This window comes from Macaca thibetana, chromosome 11 (genome assembly GCF_024542745.1).
Source record: "Macaca thibetana thibetana isolate TM-01 chromosome 11, ASM2454274v1, whole genome shotgun sequence".
Classification (NCBI taxonomy): domain Eukaryota; kingdom Metazoa; phylum Chordata; class Mammalia; order Primates; family Cercopithecidae; genus Macaca; species Macaca thibetana.
Genome location: NC_065588.1, coordinates 74102300 through 74125826, shown reverse-complemented (window position 1 = coordinate 74125826; position 23527 = coordinate 74102300). Strand labels below are relative to the sequence as shown.

The following is a 23527-nucleotide window of genomic DNA, read 5'->3' as shown; positions in this document are numbered from 1 at the left end:
AGGTAAAAACAGCATCTCTATTAACCATTGTTATGAGCTTTGCAATTTTTTTTCCATCACTGAGTATAAGCTGGCCTGTTTATTGAATTCTCTGTAATCCCAGAATCAAATTGGAATGATAGCCAAGTAGGTGAGAATTTCTAGACTTAAAATGTTTTATATTATTCAACGCCTCCTCATGGTAAAAATAATGAAAGCAAAAGCAACCATGTTGGGTTTAAGAAACATAATTATGGTTTCGGGGGACTGTTGAGCTTTTTAACTGAAAGCCTTAAAAATCTTTTAACAGGTATTGATCTATACATGTGTCCTGTACAAAGTTTGTAGCAATACTATTCTGCATTGCATTTTAGTTTTGTTAATAAAGAATGTTCACATACATACTTCATTGTCACATTCTAATTAAGGTTCATTTTACAGATGAGAAAATGAGGCTCAAAGAAGTTACATATTTTTCTCAACATCACACAGCTTATTACTGTATCAAGGTCTAAATGTATTCTGATTTGGCTTGTTCACAGTAAAGCCTCAGAAAACAACTGTAATTAATTCCCACAGAGTCATTTTGTGCCCAAAGTAATTAGATCGGGAAGTTTTCTTAAAACTGAAGGATTGTATAGAAATCGTTTCTTTTACAGTGATTTTTTTCACAACCACATACACAGAGTTCATGACATTATAATAGGTCCTGGGAGTAATTATTTTTTATTTTTTAATTTATTTTATTATTTTATTTTATTTTATTATTTTTATTTATTTATTTATTTATTTTGAGAAGGAGTTTTGCTCTTATTGCCCAGGCTAGAGTGCAATGGCGCGATCTCGGCTCACCACAACCTCTGCCTCCCTGGTTCAAGTGATTCTCCTGCCTCAGCCTCCCGAGTAGCTGGGATTACAGGCATGCGCCACCATGCCCAGCTAATTTTATAATTTTAGTAGAGACGGGGTTTCTCCATGTTGGTCAGGCTGGTCTCGAACTCCTGACTTCAGGTGATCCACCCGCCTTGGCATCCCAAAGTGCTGGAATTACAGGTGTGAGCCACCACACCTGGCCAATTATTTTAAAAATAGACATGATAGTTAATCACTTTTAAAAATAAATTATGTTTATGATTCTGGATTTCAGTTTTCTGACATTAAGTAAAGCAGGTCAGCAGATTTTAAAAGTTGATAGATTTTTTTTATTCTTCCAAGTTTCTGACAACTAAGAACTCATTAAATTCATTTAAAATGCCTATTCTGTGCTGAAGAGTTTTGGAGAAAGCTTCATCTTGTGGATTTTGACTGTCATTCCTGATTGTATCTGCTTGATGTAACTTTAGTTAAGGCATTTTATATTTCAGGTTTTCCTATAAAACTAAGTCGTGACTTTTTAATTAAGAAATAGATTTTTATCTCTGTAGTTTATTACTCTTTGACTTTATTATAAAACTGTACGTTTTTATTAGTTGATAAAGATAAGAGATAGCTGGGAAAGACGCAGATATCCAGGCTGAAAGCTTTCTGGAAGAGACTATGAATCATATCTCAAAATCAGTCACTGCTCACCAAACTTACAGCAACATGCCTTGAGAACTATTTCCAGAAGTGTTGAAGAGTCCATGTGTTTACACTGGACTTTGTTATGAACAAAGAAAATACTATTTATATACTTTAAAATGCACATGGCAAGGCCTGTTCTTTAAGCCAGTTGTTCAGACAAAAATAATCCACTTAAAAGTAGAAATGAAATTTACTACCATTAAGACCAGTGTTAAATTAAATTATACAGAACAGCAGAACAAAAAAAAAGGCAAGGATCTAATAAGACATCTGGAAATATGTCATGTGTATATAGGAGTCACTTAATGATATTGATGTGCCTAAACTGAACCCACACAAATACATATGAGAGAATGGGATCAAATGGTTTCTTAAGCAGGAAGACATGCAGAAAAAAAAATAATATCCATTTACAAATGCAATTAATTCTGGAAGTGAAGATCAGCATTATATATTGAGAATAAATATGATTCTTACCATCTGAGACTGACTTCTAGGACATCCATTGATATCTTCAACTTTTTCATTTGCTAAAGCCAAGAGATAAAATAAAAGAGAGAAAAAAAGAACGACATGCTTAAGCAATGAAGTGAAACACACACATGAAAACAGGAAAAAAATACCAAGCAAAAATGCTCCTGCTACATATATTCTGTCTTCCAAGCAGTACACAAGAAGACACACTTGTTAACAGCCGCCAATTCTATATGCACAAATCAGGCAAAAAAAAAAAAAAAAAAAAAAAAAATGAGTGAGAAGGAAGTTGCTGCTAATTCTTTAGCCTGTGCCAAATGACTGCTGACATGAAGCCTTTCACAATTGTCCCTGTTGGATCAGGATACAGTTTCAAGGCATCTCAGAGTGTATGAGTTGCTCCAGCTAACGAAATACACACATGGGAGACATATGGTTTAATGAAGCATTCATTTCTGACAGTTCAATTCAAATGATTCAATAAAGGTTAGCAAGTTTATGTATACAAAGATACAGTTCCAGTTATTTAAAAGTATGGCCAAACTGCCTTTTTCAAACATCCTCACATAAACATTTTAATTAAATCAGGGGAGAGCTCCATGAATCTCAGAGACACATGGACCAGTTCAGTAAGGCGCTCAACTTAAGTTGTGCTTTACCAAACAGATGGCAGCAGAGACTTTTATGCTTTCTTTGAGAAGGAAGGTCTTACCAATAATCTGGATGATTTCTGCTAGGAGTACTCCATCTGCAATGTCTTGTTGCAAGTCCTTGATCAGTCGCTTGTGGCCCGATTTTGCTAGGTAGTGGTTGGCCCAGTCAGTGTAAATCTGTTGAACAGAGAGAAGGAAAAAGTGAGATGGGGTGAGGGAAAAGAGAGACAATAAAATGCTGAAGACAAATGTTGGATTCAAAGGGAAGCTATTCTGGATCACATTCCAGTTTAAGAAGTCATAGCTCTAAAGGAAATAGTTGTAAAGTAATTTTTAAACAGCTCTTTCCCCAACTTATCTCTCGTTTCAAAGGGGATGATTCACTCTCAAAATTAAGGGCTAGTCACTTGTGACAAAGCAAAACTTCCCTCCGGGATGACTACTGAGGAAACTCCCACTGCAAATCAGTTTGGGTTTTCTCTCTCTTTATTGTTTCTATCATTTTGAAAACAATCCTGCCTGTTCATGTAAAAGAAAGCCACCTGGACTGATTTACACAGAAACATTACTATAAAAAATTGTGCTTCTCTGAGAAGACTATTGAATTTGTCATGTGAGATACTGTATGTGTGACAAGATTTTGGCATCATTTTATGAAATAATTACAAATACCTTCCTGTCTAAGATATTTTATTTGGATTGTCATCTTCCATTTAAGCCTCTTGAAATGTGTTTATATGAGAGAATAGAGGCAGCAAATGGAGTTATTACATAGAAATTACAATGCAGAATTCAGAAGTGAATTGTAAGGCACAAAATTGAGAATTTGACATAGAATAGAGGTGTCTCTTCAACAGCAGATCATGATATACAAAAATTTTACAAAAATAAAACATTGTTAATCTTTTCAATTAAATAGAATACTTACTAATTTTAAGGGAAAAGATAAACATGAAGATTTCAGCTTCATGGGTGGTACATATGCATATATTAGTGGATTTATTACAAGGCAGACAATGATGTGATGTAACAGAAAAATGAAATACTTGAAATGAGAATAGAAGAAAGAAAACAAGATATATGCTTGTAAAAAGTATTATTAGAAGCACTGGAATTAGAACTGGAAATAAAATAGAACCTGAGCATGAGAAGCGGGGAGAAGGACCTTCCTTGCAGAGGGTATGACATATAGAAAAGCCGACAGGCAAAGAAATCTAGGACACAGCTGTAAAATCTGTAATTGAGGCAGAATGTCTAAAATTAGGGAAAATTAGGCTGAAAAGGTAAGTTGCATTTTATAGTCATGAACACTAAATGCCAAGCATATTAAAAACATTTTAAACATTTCTCACAAAGCAAATTCACATTTAAAAAGTAATAATAATAAATCAGAAGTATAGAAACTAAAAGGTCAAAGTCTCCCCACAACTTTCAACCCTGTCTATTTTTGAATAATTTGGTATGAAGAGTTCTAGAATTGATGTGTCTACACCCCACTTCACACTATACCACAGAACACACACACACACACACACATATATACCCATACACACACTAGATGACATTTTTAACCAAATCTGGCTCAAATTTTAAATATTATTTTACAGTTTCAAATTTATATGTAACAATATTTTAACAGCTTCTGTAAGAGCCATTTCATGTATATTCATCTATTGTTAATATTACATTATATATTATATCAATCCCCCAGTTGATAGATACTTAACTTGTTTAAATATGTTTCTATTACATCTAAAGTTGCAAGAGACAGCCTGATATATGTATCTTTCTGAACTCATATGCCAGTATTGTTATATGGCAAAAACCTAGAAATGGGACTGCGAAGCGTTTTGAATGAATCTTGGGTCCAAATATTACAAGATTACAACACAGAAGAAAAAGTGTTCATTTCTATTAGAAAATACAAAGTAGTCCTACTGTCATCAGAAGACTAATACATATCTGGTGGTGATTAAGTTTCCTGAAAGATGTAAACAACTAGAAGCATCCCGTTGCATAAGAAAAATAAACGTGAGAGCAAAATTGCATCTCCTTTTATTAATATCCATGATATCTATGTTGAAGATATTGAAGGGTAAGAAAAATTAGTTGCATAACTGTCTCCTGAATTAGCACACAAATACGTGATTTTTAGGTAGATGCTTTTATTTGGTAATAATTTTACTCAATTAAGATTTGATTGGCCGGGCGCAGTGACTCACGCCTTTAATCCCAGCACTTTGGGAGGCTGAGGTGGGCAGATCACAAGGTCAGGAGATCGAAACCATCCTGGCTAACACGGTGAGACCCCGTCTCTACTAAAAATACAAAAAAAATTAGCCAGGCGTGGTGGCGGGCGCCTGTAGTCCCAACTACTCGGGAGGCGGAGGCAGCAGAATGACATGAACCCAGCAGGCAGAGCTTGCAGTGAGCCGAGACAGCGACACTACACTCCATCCTGGGCCACAGTGCGAGACTCTGTCTCAAAAAAAAAAAAAAAAAAAAAGATTTGATTATATTTGTATGATCATACATTTTTTGTACGGATTTTATACTGTTCAGAATTTAAAACATTGAGCATATTCTCCTTCTTTACACATCCTTTTAATGATAGAATTGTTTTGGCCTTCTAGTGGAAACTTCAGGTTGAGTCCGTGAGTTGTGTTGATCTCTCCATAGGCAAAGAGTGGGGCCATGGGTTGAAAAAGGATTCACAAGGGTGACAAGAATGAGTTCTGGAGTCAGACAGATCTGACCTGAGACCACTTACTTCCAGTGGGACCTTGGACAAGTAACTTAACCTTCAGATTCTTCTTGTTTAAAAAAAAAAAAAAAAAAAAAGTAAAACAAGGAGAATGATAATACTTACATTATAGGATTGTGCCAGGACTAAATAAGATAGCACTTGTAAAGCATCTGTCGCAAAGCTAGTCATGAAAAAACATGCTTGCTATTATTATCATCACATGGCATCTAGTTTTATTTTGCTGTGATAGCTTTCCAACAAATACTTATTAAAGTTATAATTTCACAAAGGTTAAAAAAAATTGAGAGGGCAGGCATCAGAAGACTAAAGAAATTGTACTAATTGCTTCTGACACTACTTCTATCACTAACTCTTCCTGCCTTCCAATTCACAGGTGTCATGAATCTGTCTGCATCTGAACTCAGGGAAATCTAAGTAAAAGATTGAGGCTGTCATATTCTCATCCAGGCCTGTAATGTCTCTATTGTGACACCACTTCCATCAAACTGTATTGCATTGGTTTTGTTTTATGATGACATTAATTATACACAAGTATGTGTTTAAATAAAAAACAAACTGATATGTACTAAAAGTGAAAATAAGAATGCTTTCATTCTCCAAATGCATGTCAACAGTTCCTTAGCCTTTATCCTAATTCATCCTGGGACTTAGGTGTGAAAACAAATGGGAGGCCAGCTAGTTGGCTTCAAGATACCTTGTTGTTAACACCTGTGTTTTAGCTCACCAATCATTTTTTGTTTGATCCAGGATTTCTTCCAGAGAAAGCTCAACCTTAAGGGCTTTGATATGTCCAGCATCTCTAATATCTGAAATTTTGCTCAGGCCATAGTTCTAACTTCAGCTGCAATCAGTGAGAGCAATGACTATATAAAGAAATTTAAAGCAAATTTAAAAATAATTGCTGCACACTTTATTTACTCCTTCTAATAAACAGCTGTGTCTTCCATAAGTAAAAGATACTTGAGACCCTCCAAGGAAATGACCAGAGGGGGAAAACCAGTGCCTTCCAGAAGGATATTATAATCTAGATGGTGAAATATTTCAAAAATTACAAAGTAACATGTAAACATATTTTAAGATATTATATACAAACATATTTCTGTCTTTCAAAATTGTATATGTGTAAGCTGAATAAAAAGGTGGAAAAATGAGTTGTGTCTTTAAGGAGACTTCAAGCAAAGGACACATGGTATATAAACGTATTTAAAACTCATCAATAAATTTACTGTAATGCTCTGAGGAGAGAGAATACAAACAACCTTGTCAACTGTGATTAGAATGTGATCTTTAAATAAATACAAAAGGATGGTGAAATCAGGTCCTGAAATTGGATTTGAACTCCAAAATTGCCCCTGGTTCATTATCATAAAAATAATAATCACAGTATTTAACCTCTTAGCTTCAGCTGAATGAGTTATAAAATGTGCAGTAATGTGTCTTGCAGGATTATGCTATGAATTAATTATAGTTTTTTCAGTGAATAAATTGGTATAATTGGGAACAATATCAAACTAATCATAATTCAGTGTTTGGTAATTTTTGTAAAAGGGTCATTGAGGATTTTAATCATGAATGTTCTGGCTAAAGCTTCCAATACGGTTTATCTCTAGATATCTGAAGCCAGTCTTCTTCAACTGTTTTGATGAACTTCAATGTGATTAATATAAATATCATCCCATCTAATAATTTTATCTCAAGAAATTCAGAAGAATTAGTGAGATTGCATTTACAAGAGGGCTGCTTAGAAATTCTAGTACAATTGTATGCATAATCATTCATTTACCATAATTAAAAGTGATAAAAATCAAAGTTATCATGGTATATTTTACATTTATCAGTATGAATTTTAGGGTCTATCATGCAATAGCATATATTCTTTGAGGAACAATTCACATTGATGGGATGTCTGCTCTGCTACTTAATATTCGTGCAGACTTTGATTGAACATTGATTTTCTCTAAGTTCCACAGTATTCTCATCTGTAAAATGGCAATAATATTATACCCTACTGATATGGTTTAGCTCTGTGTCCCCACCCAAATCTCACGTTGAATTGTAATTCCCAGTATTGGAGGAGAGGCCTGGTGGGAGGTGACTGAATCATGGGGGCAGACTTCCCCCGTTGCTGTTCTGATAGAGTTCTCATGAGATCTGTTTTTTTGTTTTGTTTTGTTTTTAAGTGGGTAGCACATCCCTGTTGGCTCTCTCTCTTCCTCTGGCTCCCACCACGTAAGATGAGCTTGCTTCTCCTTCACCTGCCACCGTGACTGTAAGTTTCCTGAGGCCTCCCCAGACATGCTACCTATGGATCCTGCAGAACCGTGAGTCAATTAAATCTCTTCTCCTTATAAATTACCCAGTCTAGGGTATGTCTTTATAGCAGTGTGAAAACAGACTAATACCTCAACCAATGGAATTATTGTGAGGATTTAATGAATTTATACTTTGGAATATGGACTTTCACTTAAAATATATATTTGCTACATGATACATATTGTTATTAGTAACTCACTGCTTTAATATGAAATATATTTCCGTTAACCATGAGAAGTTTATTGATATTGTAAACCATTATTATTGTTAAATTCTTAAATCATAGATATTCATCCAAATATAGTTTACCTAACTAATTAAGGAAAATTGCAGGAAGCTATAATGACCTTGTAGCTTCATCATTTGCCTCTATGATATTTCTCTCACAGTACTTATTTCTCACTATAAATATGAGGATGAAATAGAAGGCAACGTATATGATAACATATTTCTTTTGTGCAGTGAACCTGCTATGAAGAAACAACATCAGAAGAAGATCTACTCTGATTTTCCATGAAGTCCTAAACATTTGTGACGACTTTTTTTTAGTACTGACAGTATTACATACTATCTTTGTCTGTCACAGCAAGCTCCTACATTTTTAAACATTATTTATTTTAGCGTTTGGTTAACGTTTTGTAAGTAACCTACCACTCAGTGGTATAAAAATGATTATGACTATTTTTGTTATTCCATGTACTACATAGAGGTATATGTGTTTCAATGGGATAAAGTAACTTATTTTTAAGGAATCATAAATAATCAAAGAAACAGGGAGAAATAATAGGGGAAAGACTGCCTCTTCTATGAAGTTAAAAGTCTGTTTGAATAAAAATACACTAATCTGTAACCTGATTAGAAAATATTATGAAATAATTAGATGATTTTAAAATACTAGCTGAGCTAATTTTAACCCTGTACTTATTTAAAACATTACTGTTTTCCTTCAACATTCAAGCAGTAGCATTACATTTCTATAAGCACTGCTCCCCGGTATATTCAAATTACTGGCTTTGTAAAGTTAAATAGGTTCTTCTAAGCCATAACAGAAATTGTGTTGAAGATCAAGGATTTCTATGACAATAACTGGACTTCTACATCTTAAAAAATAGCAAAAGACTAAACATATAAAGTGCAACTAGAAATCATATCTTAGGGAAGAGTGATCAGTGAGGTTAAGTGTTTTTCCCATAAAAAGAAAAACTAGTATAGGGAAGAGAATTGGAAGGAAAAGGAACCCCAGAACACACTGAAGAGGTTACCTCTCTGGGCTGGGTTTGAAAGTAGCACTTGGACCTGCGAATGGAATCACAAAGGACAACATTGACCACAACAGTATAGGAAAGCATACATTTTTTTTCTAATTCCCCAAGAGACATATGGAATTTTCCAGAAGAAAGAAGTGATCCTAGAGAGCACTTGAAATCAGGACAGGAAGGATGCATAGAGCTGGTACAGAAAAGCAAAAATGACACAGAAGATGTGAGGATAGGTTAAAATAACTCAAGTTATGTATGATAGGCATCCTACCTTTGGGCACTCATCAGACAGCAGCCTTGGTGGGTAGCAATGGCAATGAGCAAGCTGTGTCACCCCTGGTGCCATGATAATAGGTAACCACAATCAACAACTCCCCCTTCCCCCCCAGCCTATCACTGCAGAAAGAAAAGGAAGAATCTGGAACTGAATGAGCCTGGTCCTCAAACACTGAGTTTTAAACCAGAAGTGATTATGTTACTTTGAATTGAGAGAAATATATTTTCCCCTAAGGTACAGAGAAAGAGCCTTAAAAGGTAAAGTTAAATATTTTTTCAAAGATAAAATTTTGTATACCACAGTTTTAAGACTCAAAAATTCAAAAATGGTAGGCAACATTGGACAAAGAAGGTTGCAAAATGACAGTGTGGGATTAAGACACAATACATACTATTTTTGGATGTTTTGAAAAGTTTATCACAGACTCGATCTGCAGTTGTTGTTACAGAAGTGATATGACAAAAGATCTATGAATGAGTGCCATCTCATGACTCTTGAAGATCTTCTAGAAATCTCAATAGCTCATGTGGTATAATTATGAACTGAATCCATTAAAAGTTTTGGTAACATCAATATCATCACAATATATGTAATACATTCACCAACAGCTAGTTCACCTCAGTTTATATAGCTAGTTCACCTCAATTTTCACATCAAGATTAAAGCTGACACTGTATGAAGTTTTTCAAAAATCTCAACTTTGGAGTTTGATTTAAAAGTGAATATTAATGAGTTGACTACCCCATAAGATCAGTGGATAGTCTATGAAGGCAAGTAAATTATAAAGTAAACGTAAAGTGAAGTCTGATAATTTCCTTTTACTTTTTTTCTTTAATTCTCGTTCAGTCTCTGACACAGTGCTGTTAAATTTTATCTCCTTAACATCTCTTGACCCTTCCACTCATCCATTGCTACTATCATTGCCCTGGGTCACTTCTCATCGTCTCTCACCCAATTGCTCTAACAGTCCTAGAAATAGTTTCTGAGTGCAGGCAGGCTAAGCATTAAACTATTCTATACACTATAGATAGTGATTGCTTTAAAATGCAAATCTGATCAAGTAATTTAAAGTCTTACTAAAAATCACAAAATAGTTCCCACTTAACTTCAGACAAAAGGTCCCTTATGAAGTCAATTTATTTTATTTTTAAGAGAAAATTAGTTTAAATAAAAATGGCAAAAAGAGTAAAACTATGAAGGTGACAGAAGAATGATGATTGAGAAATGACACATAAAAGGATGAGCTTCGGCAACCAGAAAGAAGGGGAAAGCATAGTCCATGCAGAATATGCAGAAATAATTAAATCTACAAAGGAACAGAGCTATGAAATAGCCTCATGATTTCAGAGAATTTTGAATAATTCTATTTGGCCAGAGCATGGGGAAGGGGCACATGGAAACACTAGAAGAAAGAGATCAGGAATCAGGTAAGGGTGGGGCAAAAAGCAATAATATCTAAAGCTACGAAGGCTTTATTAAGATTTTTAGGTGAAAGTTTATTTTCATGTAGGGAACATGAAAATGACAGCCATGCTTCTGTTACTAAACTTGAACTTGAGTGCAGCTATGGAGTTTAGAGTCAAGTTTAGAGTCAAGAAAGTAAAGAGAGATTACTTACAAGACTTCTGTATTCTAGATGGTAAAATAGTTTTCTGCCCTATATTTACTAAGAAATTGCCCACAGGACAGCAAAAACAAAAAATCTTAACTCAGATTCTATCTTTCATGACCACAATATACGAGTATGGAAGGCAGATGAAAGGATGATACACACGTAGCAGAGTAGTAAAGGAAGATGGACCCACAGAAGCCTGCAGAGGGAGACAGAGTAATGCAAACAGTTTCCCACAGAACCCCAGAATGGCTCAGAAAGTGTGAGCATCAGATCAAATGGAAGGTAAGAGGAACCAAATTCAAGAGTTATATTACTGCCGGCCTACCTATCATCCCATTAAAAGCCAGGACATATTTTAGGGAAAATCTGGACTTACGGTTATCAGGAAGACAAAAGGTAAAGGCATGGAAATGAAAACAAAAGGATTAAATACAATTATGTACACTTATGTCGAGACCCCAGCAACTGACTTCGCTTCTCAGGCACCCTCTCCTTCAGGAATATAGGATTTCATGTCCTCCATCCTCACTCCAGACAGATTTAAAAATCTGTCTTTGACAACAATGATCATCCCTAAGATAAACAGAGAGTGACACTGATGGTACCCAGTGAATCAAGTAGCTGGTCATCATTATAGCATGGCCTGTAACGAATCACAAAAGATATTAACAATTACGTGCATGCAAACATACGCACGCACATGTGCACACACACACACGCACACACACACAGCTTCCAAGTAGATTATTATTATTATTTGAGATGGAGTGTCGCTCTGTAGCCCAGGCTGGAGTGCAGTGGCCCGATCTCGGCTCACCGCAAGCTCCGCCTCCCGGGTTCAGGCCATTCTCCTGCCTCAGCCTCTTAAGGAGCTGGAACTACCGGCACCCTGGGCCACCACGCGGCAAAAAAAATACACAAATAATTTTTCTGTATTTTTAATAGAGAAGGGGTTTCACCGTGTTAGCCATGATGGTCTCCATCTCCTCACCTTGTGATCCGCCCGCCTCGGCCCTACAAAGTGCTGGGATTACAGGTGTGAGCCACCACACCCCGCTGCTTGCAAGTAGATTTTTATTGTCTCATGTTTGATACAGAGAATTGAGGTTTACCAGGGATTTGGTAAAATTCTCTGAAATAAAATGTAGATACCAAAATAGACAGATAAAAAGAAGCCAGAATAAAATACAGACAAAGCTGAAGTATAAGAGAACTTAAAGGAAATTAAAATTAATACCCTGGGCTAGAAATGAGAGGTTGCATTCATCACAGGATGCAGAAGAAAATGAATGATACAAACACACATATGCATGCATGCACACTTACACCCACACACAAATACACACATATATATTTGAAGATCTAGGGATTAAGTAGAAGTTTTGTAAATTAAAAATATGATTGACTTTTTAAAGTTAAAAGGCTGGAAGGATAAATTGAGAAAGTTTATTGGAATGGAGATCAAAATTGAAAAAGATGAGCAATAATAGAAAAATATAGTCATATTAGAGGATTCAGTAAGTCCAATATCAAAAAAAAGTTTGTTCCAAAAAATGATAAGAAAAAATTATACCAAAGTGTTCATCACAATTAAGAAGATAAAAGTTGGTAACAATATCAGGGATAAAAAGAATATTCTAAAAGCTTCAGCAGGGTATGGCACAAAGAAACAAATTTTAAAAGTTCAGGTTACTGTCAAAGGATCAGAAATTATGACATCACAAGTCTTTACAGCGACATTGCAACCAGAAGATATACAGAAATTCCTATGAAATTCTGGAGGAAATTGATTTTCAATCTCAAATTCTATGCCTAGACAAACTTTCCAACAAGTAGGATAATAAAACAAGGAGATAACATACAAAAACATTCTAAAAGAAGAAAATTACTTTCATACATCCCTTGTAGGGAGGCTATCAGAAGTGAAAATAATGGAATCCAACAAACAGGTGACCAAATGTAAGACAGGCAAAGACGTTTTCAGGTGGCGACAAGGGAAGTTCAGTCTAACTGCTATGTAACAGATCGAGAGAGCAATCATTTTACATGGAACAAAGAGAAATGATTCTAGGATTGTTAACACTAGGGAAATAATAAAACTGATATACTGTATCAGAATTAGATAATAAGGAAAATTGCATAGGGATGGATTTTACAGATCTGTTGGTAATTGTTAAAAAAAAAAAAGGTAAATGTAGCCATAAAGTCAATATAAACTATACAAATAAAAAAGTGAGGCAATTATGAGTTCTACGGAAAAAACAACAAACTCTGTTTAAGAAAGAGACTTTGATCATGGGATAGTATTTGATCTGATAGTGAATAATATTTACATGGGAATAATGAAAACAATATGGATTTCACTCAAAATTATAATGTAAGTATATTGGGGGCAGGACAGAGAAGAAAGGGGTTACAAAGAAGTTAAGTTCTTATAAATCATCCTAAAAAGTCAATAGTCTCTAAAATTCATAAAGTAGGATATTAAAGTATATTACTTGGAAATACAAAAATAATCACCATAAGAAACTGCTAAATGGGTAGAAATTCATTCTGTTTGTTGGAGAGGAGCTAGGAATAGGGAAAACATAGGACTGCTCTTGTTTGTTTACTTGTAGAACTTTAGATGTTATTTCATTTTAATATTCTGATAACAATGAAAATCATTCATTTAAAAATAAAGGTTATGGACCAGGCATGGTGGCTCACGCCTATAATCCCAGCACTTTGGGAGGCCGAGGCAGGCAGATAATTTGAGATCAGGAGTTCAAGACTAGCCTGGCCAAAATGGTGAAAACCCATTGCTACTAAAAATACAAAAAAAAAAAAATTAGCTGGCCATGGTGATGGGTACCTGTAATCTCAGCTACTTGGGAGCCTGCAGCAGGAGAATCGCTTGAACCAGGAAAGCAGAGGTTGCAGTGAGCTGAGATCATGCCACTGCACCCCAGCCTGAGCGAAAGAATAAGACTCCATCTTAAAAGAAAATAAAAATAGATAAGTAAATAAATAAACAAAAATAAAAATAAGGTTATAAAAAGAGTCTGAGCAAAAGATGATGAGGTAGGGATACAGAAAACCAAAGGTGTGGGGATATAGAAGAGCCATATTTATGGAGTAGAATCAGCAAGACTTGAAAATGAAACAGATTTGACTCAAGATGGATAAATTCAAATTTCTGGTTTGGATTAGCTAGATACTGGTGTCTCCCACTTAGCAGTCATTCAATAAATCCTAGCTTATAGCTTATAGGGTCAATGACATGTCCCTGTCCATGATGCAGCCAGAGCTATGCAATGAGGTGGCTTTGATAGGCTAATGAAATGGAACTCTAAAAATCGAACTCTAAAAATTTATTTTTAGGTTTGAAGAAAATATACATATCTCCTAATTATTTTTTAAAAAGGTTTGCTTTTAGTTGCAAAGAGTCCAGATCCTTAATCAATATATTAAAATCCTGGTATATCTAACATATTACTAATAATATATTTCCTATGAAAAGATTAGCTGTTTTCAGACAAAATGAATAAACTACGTTGATATGCATAAATATCACTTTTCATTATTACTGCATTTAACTTTTCAAGTACGCTGAGAGTTATTTCCTACCCGAACAGAGAATTCACTGCAGAAGGCTACTGTACTTCTTTTGACTGTAAAGCCAGATGGGACAAATAATAAACATCGACCTCCTGAACTCTCCAGCACCCACCCCTACCCATCCCAGTGACACTTTGTTATGCAGACATCAAGTGCAGCATTTCACTCAGTTTCGGATTTTATCAGAGCTGAAATTACATCAATATTTTCATTTGCAACTGCATTTATCTGTTTAAAATTGTAGCCACAATTCATTAGCTTAGAATCTATTTACATATCTCTATTATTAGATTGGAAACAGGAAATTTTTAGATGAACAGAAATACAGGTAAGCTGATAGGAAAAGAAAGGGTAGGATTTACTATGCTAACTACAGTATGTTCTGATTTTTCTTTACATGCAGTTTTTTAATAAAGAAAAAAGCTGAAGCCGTAACACAAACCATGTCATTCATAGTCAAATCAAACCTGCCAACATTTACTGAGCAGTACTGTGCTTGGCACCGTGGGCAATACCAACAAGGAAAAGGCACATAGGTTTTCCTTAATGAGGAAGGGAAGGAGGGGGTCGGGAACAGGTCAGACAATTTTGAAATCCCAGTGGGGGTTCTCTGCAATGATGACTGCTTCATTTTTCCTCCATCTCCGTTATCCTTTGGCATTCTAGCTACCTAGTTCATGTCCAGATCATCATTGTGAGAACCCTCAGCATTCATTTGAAGTCATATATGTTGTTCTCTAATCTTTCTTGCTGTTCCAAATGTACTGAATACTTTGGAAACTGAGTCAGCATTTTCCTTCTCTCTCCCTTTTTTTTTTTTTTTTTTTTTTTTTGAGGCGGAGCCTAGCCCTGTAGCCCAGGCTGGAGTGCAGTGGCACAGTCTTGGCTTACTGCAACCTTTACCTCCCTGATTCAAGCAATTCCCTTGCCTCAGTCTCTCGAGTAGCTGGGATTACAGGCACACACCACCACGTCTGGCTAATTTTTTTGTTTTTTTTAGTAGAGACAGGGTTTCACCATGTTGGCCAGACTGGTTTCGAACTCCTGACCTCAGGCAATACGTTTGCCTCAGCCTCCCAAAGTGCTGGGATTACAGTTATGAGCCAGCATGCCCGTCCAGCATTTTCCTTCTCTGACCTTTGGTGATGCAGTCATACTGGGCAACCTAATGGCCAATATAGACAGTCAATCAAACACTCTGGCAGAAATAAAATATATAATGAAGAAACCAACTACTTGGTCTTAAATGCATGGAGCCTGACTAATGATCTTTTCTTCTACAAAAAAAAAAAAAAAATATTATATAAATTTTTGAAAAAGGAGTTGACTATTATAATTATAAGGTACAATTTGGTGGTAACTTAAATTTTATTTCACTTTAATTGCATTTCCACTGCTACCGGAAGTATGACAAGAAAGGGCTACATAACAGTCTTTCTCCAAGATGTAGTGTCTACTAATAACAGTGTTGAGAGTAAGCATTATTTTAAATACTTTAAATAGTTTAACTCATTCCATCCTTAAAGCTCCCTAAAATGAAGGTAACACTATTCCATTTTTAAAGATGAAGATTTTAAAACAGAGAGGTGAAGTATTTTCCCAAGGTGGCAACAGTAAGTACTACATAGAACACATACTTTCTGTTTCAATATTTATATTCTCAGCTCATACAAAAGGAAATGCTTTATTTATGAGCCTTTCTTAACTCCAGCCTTCTACATTATTTCTGTTACATCTTATGTCCATCTCAAAATGTGGAGAAAAGTCTCCTTTATTTGACTGCTGCAACATCTAGCACTAACAGACAGCTCCATGGGGAATTCATTTTAACAGTTTGTAAAGTCTAATAATGCAGGCGACAATATGAGCTAAAATCTAAATATTAATACCACAGAGTATGTTTTAAAAAACAGTTATGAAAGCTTTCCATTTCTACCCTTTTCTAAGAAAACAAGTGAGAATACTTGAGATTCTTTTACCTTCTTCTTGTATCAGTCTGATAAATTGACGTAAATTGTGCAAGTATATTCAAAGTAAAATCAGCTACCATCCTCCAAAGACCAAGTAACATGCTATAAATATGCATAAGAAAATACTGTTAATGAAACACAAAGTTAAAAGAGAATACATCTGTTTAAGCCTTAGCAGTTCAGAGTTTCCAGGCTTCTGACCTGAGTATTTCTCCTCACTTTCCAACAATTAGCAGAGGAAAATTGACTGATGGAAAGATTGGTTTAGCATAGACCATAGTTCTCAAAATGCAGTTTCTTGACCCACACATCAGAATCATCTAGGAACTTGTTACAAATGCAATTTACCAGGCCCCATCCTAGATCTACTGAATCCAAGGCTGGTAATGGGGCCCAACAAATGAGTTTTAAAAAGTCTGCCAGGTGATTCTGATCTGTGCTAATGTTTGAGAACCTCTGGCATGGATGGAATGCTGTTCACAAATTACAAGAGATTTAATTATAATACCTTAAACTGTCTTTCAATGTAAAGAATATGGTATTTTACTGTAAATGAGAAGTAATAAAACAGCCATGGCATATCTATATCTATATCTATCTATGTATCTATCTATGTATCTATCTATCTATGTATGTATCTATCTATCTGTATCTTCCCTTACCTCCCAAGCCTCTCTTGCTAGGAAGAAATGCTTTGTAGAAAGAGAGGCTTGGGAGGTAAAGGAAGGTAAGAGGCATAATGTAAGGTAAGCATTGCCTACAACCATGCTCCTTGCAAAGCATTCATTCTCATGTTTTAAATACTTTAAATTGTTAGTGACGAAGATAGATATCTACCTCAAAGTTGTTTCAAGATAGGATATAATTAATTAATAATTTAGAAAAAAGTGGCAAAGGGATGGTTTACTTTCACTTAGGCTAAAAACATAGAACTTGGAAGCTGAGAGAGAACACACTGCCTGCTGTGTTTAAAAGCCTCTGTGAAAAGTAATGGAAATAAAAATGCAGTGCACAGAGAGTACTAATCCAGCCATCAGTTGACAGGGAGCAGTAGAGAAATTTCCAGGAAAAAGTAAGCAGCTTTAAAAATATATTTGTTTTTTCAACAACTTTCTTTCCTTCTTACATCAACTCTAAGCAAATATTAGCCTACTTGGAAGATTCTGTTGATCCCCACTAGAGGACATCCTATTTTCATAAATACCTGAAAATTTTAAAACTACAATAAATTTTAGTAAAACATTGGTGAGATCTGTCATCTAGTTTGCTATTTGCTAAGGACACTTTGATGGTTTCATTTTGTATTCCAATCATACACGATTACGTATCAGCTTTCTGCTGTTGGTTTCTCTCCAGTGACATGCTGTAGCTCCACATCACCACGGGTAGGAGCTAGATCCACATACCTGCAAGACCATCAGCTCACAGTGGCTGCTGCTGCGCAGCCTTGTCAAACCGCAAAGCGATAGTGCTCAAATAACGAGCCAACCACAGGACCACTAAGAGAGCATGGAGACTTTGAAGTTACGCATTAACAGCCACTCTAAAAACCCCCCATTTCATCCTAAAATTCTTTCATTTGTAATGCACTGCAATTGCTGGAATGCACAATTGTTAAAATGCTAAGGATTCCATTTGAATCTCTTACAAATTATTGGAATATATTAACTAAAGGAAAATAAAAATAAAAACAGAAAACATACAGATTGCTCACTATATGACCTTGTACTGTTTCTATACAAATATAAGATAATGAATAAAAGTCAAAGATTTTAAATAAGCCCCAAATTTCAAGTTCAAGCCTCTAAATCAAATTTTAGAGAATTTTCTTTCTTGTAAATCTATTCGTATGATTAAAGTTGACCTTCAAAAGATATGTGAAATATGGTCTAAAACATTCATTCAACGTGTAAGATACAAGAAATAAAAATTCTTGCTAGTTACAGAAGCAGACACAAGTCAATGTTTTGTTTTTTCCAACCTTTCACCCTCCCCATCATTCCCCCACCCTTCAAAAAAGTAAAGTTAAATTTGTGAAGGGTTTCAGAAGTGGAAAGTATGGAGTCTGGAGTCAGAAATTCTGGGCTTTCTTCCAGGTTCCACCACTAACTACTGGATCTTGAGTTTTCTCTTTTATGCTAGGATCATATCCTTATCTACTCTGCCTATCTCATAGGATTATTGTGAGGATTAACTGTAATAGAAAACATGTGCAAAAGCAAAATGAGCTATACAATATAAGGCATCATTATTATAATCAATGGAATATGCTTACTCATGATTTACATTTAAAAACATATTCCCAGAAACAAATGTGTAGTAATTGCAAATAACTGTTGCGCATGTCAATATTTAGATTGACTACTTTCTTTTAATTACATTGAAACACAGAAACTAATTTACTTTCATAGAATATCCTTATCTTGAATTTCTTCTTTGTCCATATCTGACGTATTACCTGATATATTACAAGGAACATTATACTTTAGATATCTACATTGAAAATTAATGACTGTGCAAAAACTACTTTTTATGAAGAGTTGACCCAAGCGGGGATACACTTCCAGCTGCCTCATGCCTGGAAGTTCCCCGACTGCCACCCTTCATCAGAGAACCTATCACATTTTCAATGTTCACCAAAATTTGTGCTCCACCTTCCACAGCATAAAATATTCTCTAGAAAGTAGCTTCTCGGCCGGGCGCGGTGGTTCAAGCCTATAATCCCAGCACTTTGGGAGGCCGAGACGGGCGGATCACGAGGTCAGGAGATCGAGACGATCCTGGCTAACACGGTGAAACCCTGTCTCTACTAAAAGAAGTACAAAAAAACTAGCCGGGCGCGGTGTCGGGCGCCTGTAGTCCCAGCTACTCGGGAGGCCGAGGCAGGAGAATGGCGTGAACCCGGGAGGCGGAGCTTGCAGTGAGCTGAGATCCGGCCACTGCACTCCGGCCTGGGCGACAGAGAGAGACTCCGCCTCAGAAAACAACAACAACAACAACAACAAAAAACAAAAACAAAGAAAGTAGCTTCTCACTAAGGACTTCATTTCCAGCTCTCCTCTCCTTGTATTTAGGTGGATAAATATGGACTAGATATCACCAATGAAATAAGAACTAAGTATTATGCACCTCTTCCTACTCTAGCCCATAAAAATATACTCTAACCTATTCTTCATTTGTTTTGCCCATAGGCCACCTGGGAGTATATATCCAGATATATCCAGATAAAACAATGAGGCCACATAATGAAAATGTGTGTTTTCATTAGTCTGAGTTCTTGAGTGACTGTACATAACAAAGCAGCTCAACTCCTTACCCAACCCCCAGGAAATACTGTGGACTGTTGAAAGTCTACTGTGTACAGAGCCATTGAAATTCAGGAGTTTTTTAGAGCAGCTGGTTTTAATTTAAATGACAGAGATTCTCCTTGCAGCCAGACCCTTAGGAGAACAACTCCCTTATGTACAAGAATTCAATTACGACTCCTATAGAGAGCTAAAAATCCATTCCCCAATTCCCTACTTCCCTTGCAGAGATCGTTGTATTGTACCTACAGTTTTCTGGTTATCTTTTTATTAACTAATTTAATAGCATCTTCTGAGCACACATTATGAACTCTTCATCACTAGTAACTGCTCTCTCTTCCTTTTGAAGCTCTGAGCTTGATTTCCCAGCAGTTCCATTCATTTTTTACTGTTGATTCTGGGGTGGTAGTGTGAGTATTTGTTGGTCAAGTTTCCACTGCTGGGGTCCTTGGAATTTCATATAACCTTTTTTTTTTTTTTTTTTTTTTTTTTTTCTATTAAAATAGAACTAGGTACTGAATGTATCTAATATTCTAATTTTGCTTTACAATTTACAAGTAGGTCATTTTGTTTGTTATACTCATTTAAGGTATATACAGTAGGTGTTACAGTCCTACTTTACAAATCTACAGAAAAGGTGATACAGATTTAGGTGGGCAGTTCAAGAAAACTAACCATCATTTATTACATTATTTCTACATTAATGATGTTTCCAAATTTCAGTAAAATATATTTTTAAAACATTTGTAAGATTATCACTTTCTAAATCTCTCTCTCTCCTATTTTAGCTCTGGTGTGCGTGTGTGGGTGTGGGGTGTGTGTGTGTGTGTGTGTGAAATTAAATTCAATAGCTTAAAATGTATTTAAAAACATAAGCAATGACTTTTAATTCAAAATTCTTCACTATCATAATCAAGCTGGTAGAATACTGGAGCAATAGAAAATGTGCTTTATATTTCTTAAATTGACTTTAGACTTACCATATACCACTATGACATTCCTTTATTCTCTTTTTATGTGAACTGATATTCCAAAAATGTAATTTATATTAATTATAATATTTATAAATTAGAACTAAAACACCTACTGATAGGGAAATTGTTATTATCAAATTATGATTTATTCACTCTGCAAAATGTTAAGTAGCCATCAAAAACAAAAATCATGATACTTGTATAGTAAAATGAAAAATACGATGCAAAAAAAGTAGAATAGTAGAATAGAAAGCCATCTTGAGGTGTACCTATAAAAATACTAGAAGCAAATTCAGGGTGTAATAGTATTTACAATAGGGGTGATCTGATTTCAGATATTGTTCTTTATAATTAAAAATGCTCTGGATTAATATATTCCTTATAAAATTAAAATTGATTTCAAAGCATTATCTCATTGGTATTCTAAGGAAGTTAATGAGAACAGTTTAAGAGTATTTTTTGGTCTTCTAGAAAAACAAAGGTACAGTGAGACTTAGGATTCAAGTCAATGATAAAAACACTCATTATTATTCTCAAAGAGAGAACCACAAGTAACAAGAAGAGGTTTCTGGTTGAGGAACACAGGCCGAGGGGGCAAAAGTAAAGTCAATGCTGGACAAAGGTAGGATCCTAAGCTGGAACAGTGGTCTGAAAGGGCAAGGCACTTTGGAGTGGCCTGTTCAGGTCCAGAACGTCTGAGCAACACCTCCGTAGGATAACAATGGAGTAGGGCTCACAGGAATTGCAAAAGTCTGAATAAACGCTGATGAGGGATTTTCCCAAAAGTAGAGTAGTGGAGGTCAGAGAATAACTAAAAAATAAATGGATCAGTCAAAAACCAAACATTCACAAGAGCCCGAATGACCAGAAAATCTGTTAGGAGATGGAAAAGAAGCACTGGCTTCTTTTTATAGCACACAGCTCAAAGATTTTAAAACCAGAGGCAGGGAACCATATCAAGGTAGCTATTCTGTCATCTTCTGGGCTAATAGTTTTAATTGGAACTGGTGGCTAAATGGAAGTGTTTTCAGGGCTGACCAAGGAGGTAGCTTCTGCTATGCATATGACCAGGTCTTGCACTTCAAGTTCATTGACACAAAGATTCAGAGATAGAGCTTTGATGTAATTGCCACTGTTTCTACTAAGTCATAAAGGTCACCCTGTACAGCATTCTCTGCCCATGTGCTGAGCACTTTACAGACCTTATTTCATTTATCCTCCAAAGGACCTTATGAGATGGGCATTGTTATAGTTATATTACACATGAAACAATTGAGGATCAGATTCATTGACTAATTTGCCCCAAGTCATTAAGTAGCACGTCACAGAGCTAAGTTTAAAATTGCTTCTCTCTCTCTCTACAATACCCATACCTTTTCAGTGGCACCATACTACCTTTTTTGTTGGTATAAACAATAAAAAGAGAAACACTAAAATTTTTCAAGGTGTTTGGCAAAGTACTGCCCTGTATCCCCATAAAAATATATCATTTTAACCCTATTATTTCTAGTAGATTTTTCATCTTTCACGTTAGAAATTGTAACTGTCATTTTAATTCCAAGGAAAAGGAATTTAGCTACGAGAAAACTTGTCATAAGACAGTCTTTCCCAGGTCAGTTCCAAACTGCAGTTCTTAACAACTGCATTATTTTCCTGCTCTAACATATTCATTTAATGATAGTCACAATTTGTTGGTTAGTCCAGGCTGCCAATGTTTATGTAAGTATGGCTACTTCTGGGTTTCAGAATTCTTAAGTGAATGGTTCCTACATGGCTAATCCTTGTTCTTGAACATTTCTATCAATAATGAAAATAGAATTTTGAACTGCATCTCCATGACTTCATGAACTATTTCGCAGTTGGTATTGCCTTAACTGAAGAACATTTATTAGTCTCAAAAATTCCAAGTTAAAATTTAAGTAAATATTAACATTTTTAGAATTCCATATCTTGAATATTCATATCCTCAGGCACTAGATTTATGATGACCAAAAAATGTTTCTCATTTTTTCCTCAAAATACTTACCCTAGCTTTAAAGCTAAGCCTTTGACGAAGTCTGTTGAATATTTCACATACCACTAGACTTAAATTTCAGCTTCTCCACTGGCAGATAAGCCTTAAGGATAGGTATCCTTTTCATTTTCTTATGATGAGATTTTAGAAATCCAAATCTTCCAACACAGGTTCAAAATTCTCTACTTGAAAGTACCCACAGCCATTCTATTCCCTTTTGTGACAAGGATATGAACAAATAACTCATATGAATCCAAATGGTGACCTTTGAAGGTCTACTCTATCCACAGTCACAAGACGATTCAGTCATCCATCTGACATTATTTTCTGATAATATTCTCTTTCTCAAGACAAGAGGCATCTCCAGAGTAATTTTTTTTTGGATGACTTCCTTTTTTGTAACAAACATTGCTGGTTAACATTTGGACTCACACATGTGAATCAAGTGGAAAGAGATGACAAATATTTGCCTATATGAACCAGAAAGTGTTTGAGTATTGTACCTAAAAGCAAATTCAAAGGCTTGTTGTACCTGTTTTTCTGATAATTCTAATTTTCACAGTATATATTTACCTAAAAATGTATTTTAATTTTTCACAACAGCAAGTTAATTGTGTTTCCAGAAAATTGTCATGAAGGGTTTTTTTGGTACTATAAAATTTGTAAGTAAAAAGGTCAGATAGGACTTAATTCATCTTACAGTTTTGGGGCTTTTCGTTGTATGTTTTTTAAATCTGACTTTTCCATTTTTTTCATGTCCAATT

At 35.3% G+C, this 23527-nt stretch overlaps 2 protein-coding genes across 10 annotated transcripts in view; one reads left to right on the top strand and one right to left on the bottom strand.

Moving 5' to 3' along the window:
• Positions 1-23527, top strand: part of CSRP2 (cysteine and glycine rich protein 2) — a 1103434-nt gene that overhangs the window by 23689 nt on the left and 1056218 nt on the right. The window lies entirely within an intron of this gene.
• Positions 1-23527, bottom strand: part of NAV3 (neuron navigator 3) — an 890032-nt gene that overhangs the window by 273985 nt on the left and 592520 nt on the right. For all 9 annotated transcript variants that reach the window (XM_050749287.1, XM_050749288.1, XM_050749281.1 and 6 more), the window contains 2 exons: positions 2729-2846; positions 2020-2072 (listed from right to left, as the gene is read on the bottom strand). In XM_050749287.1, coding sequence (XP_050605244.1) covers positions 2020-2072; positions 2729-2846 — 171 coding nt within the window. The remainder of the gene's footprint in view (positions 1-2019; positions 2073-2728; positions 2847-23527) is intronic.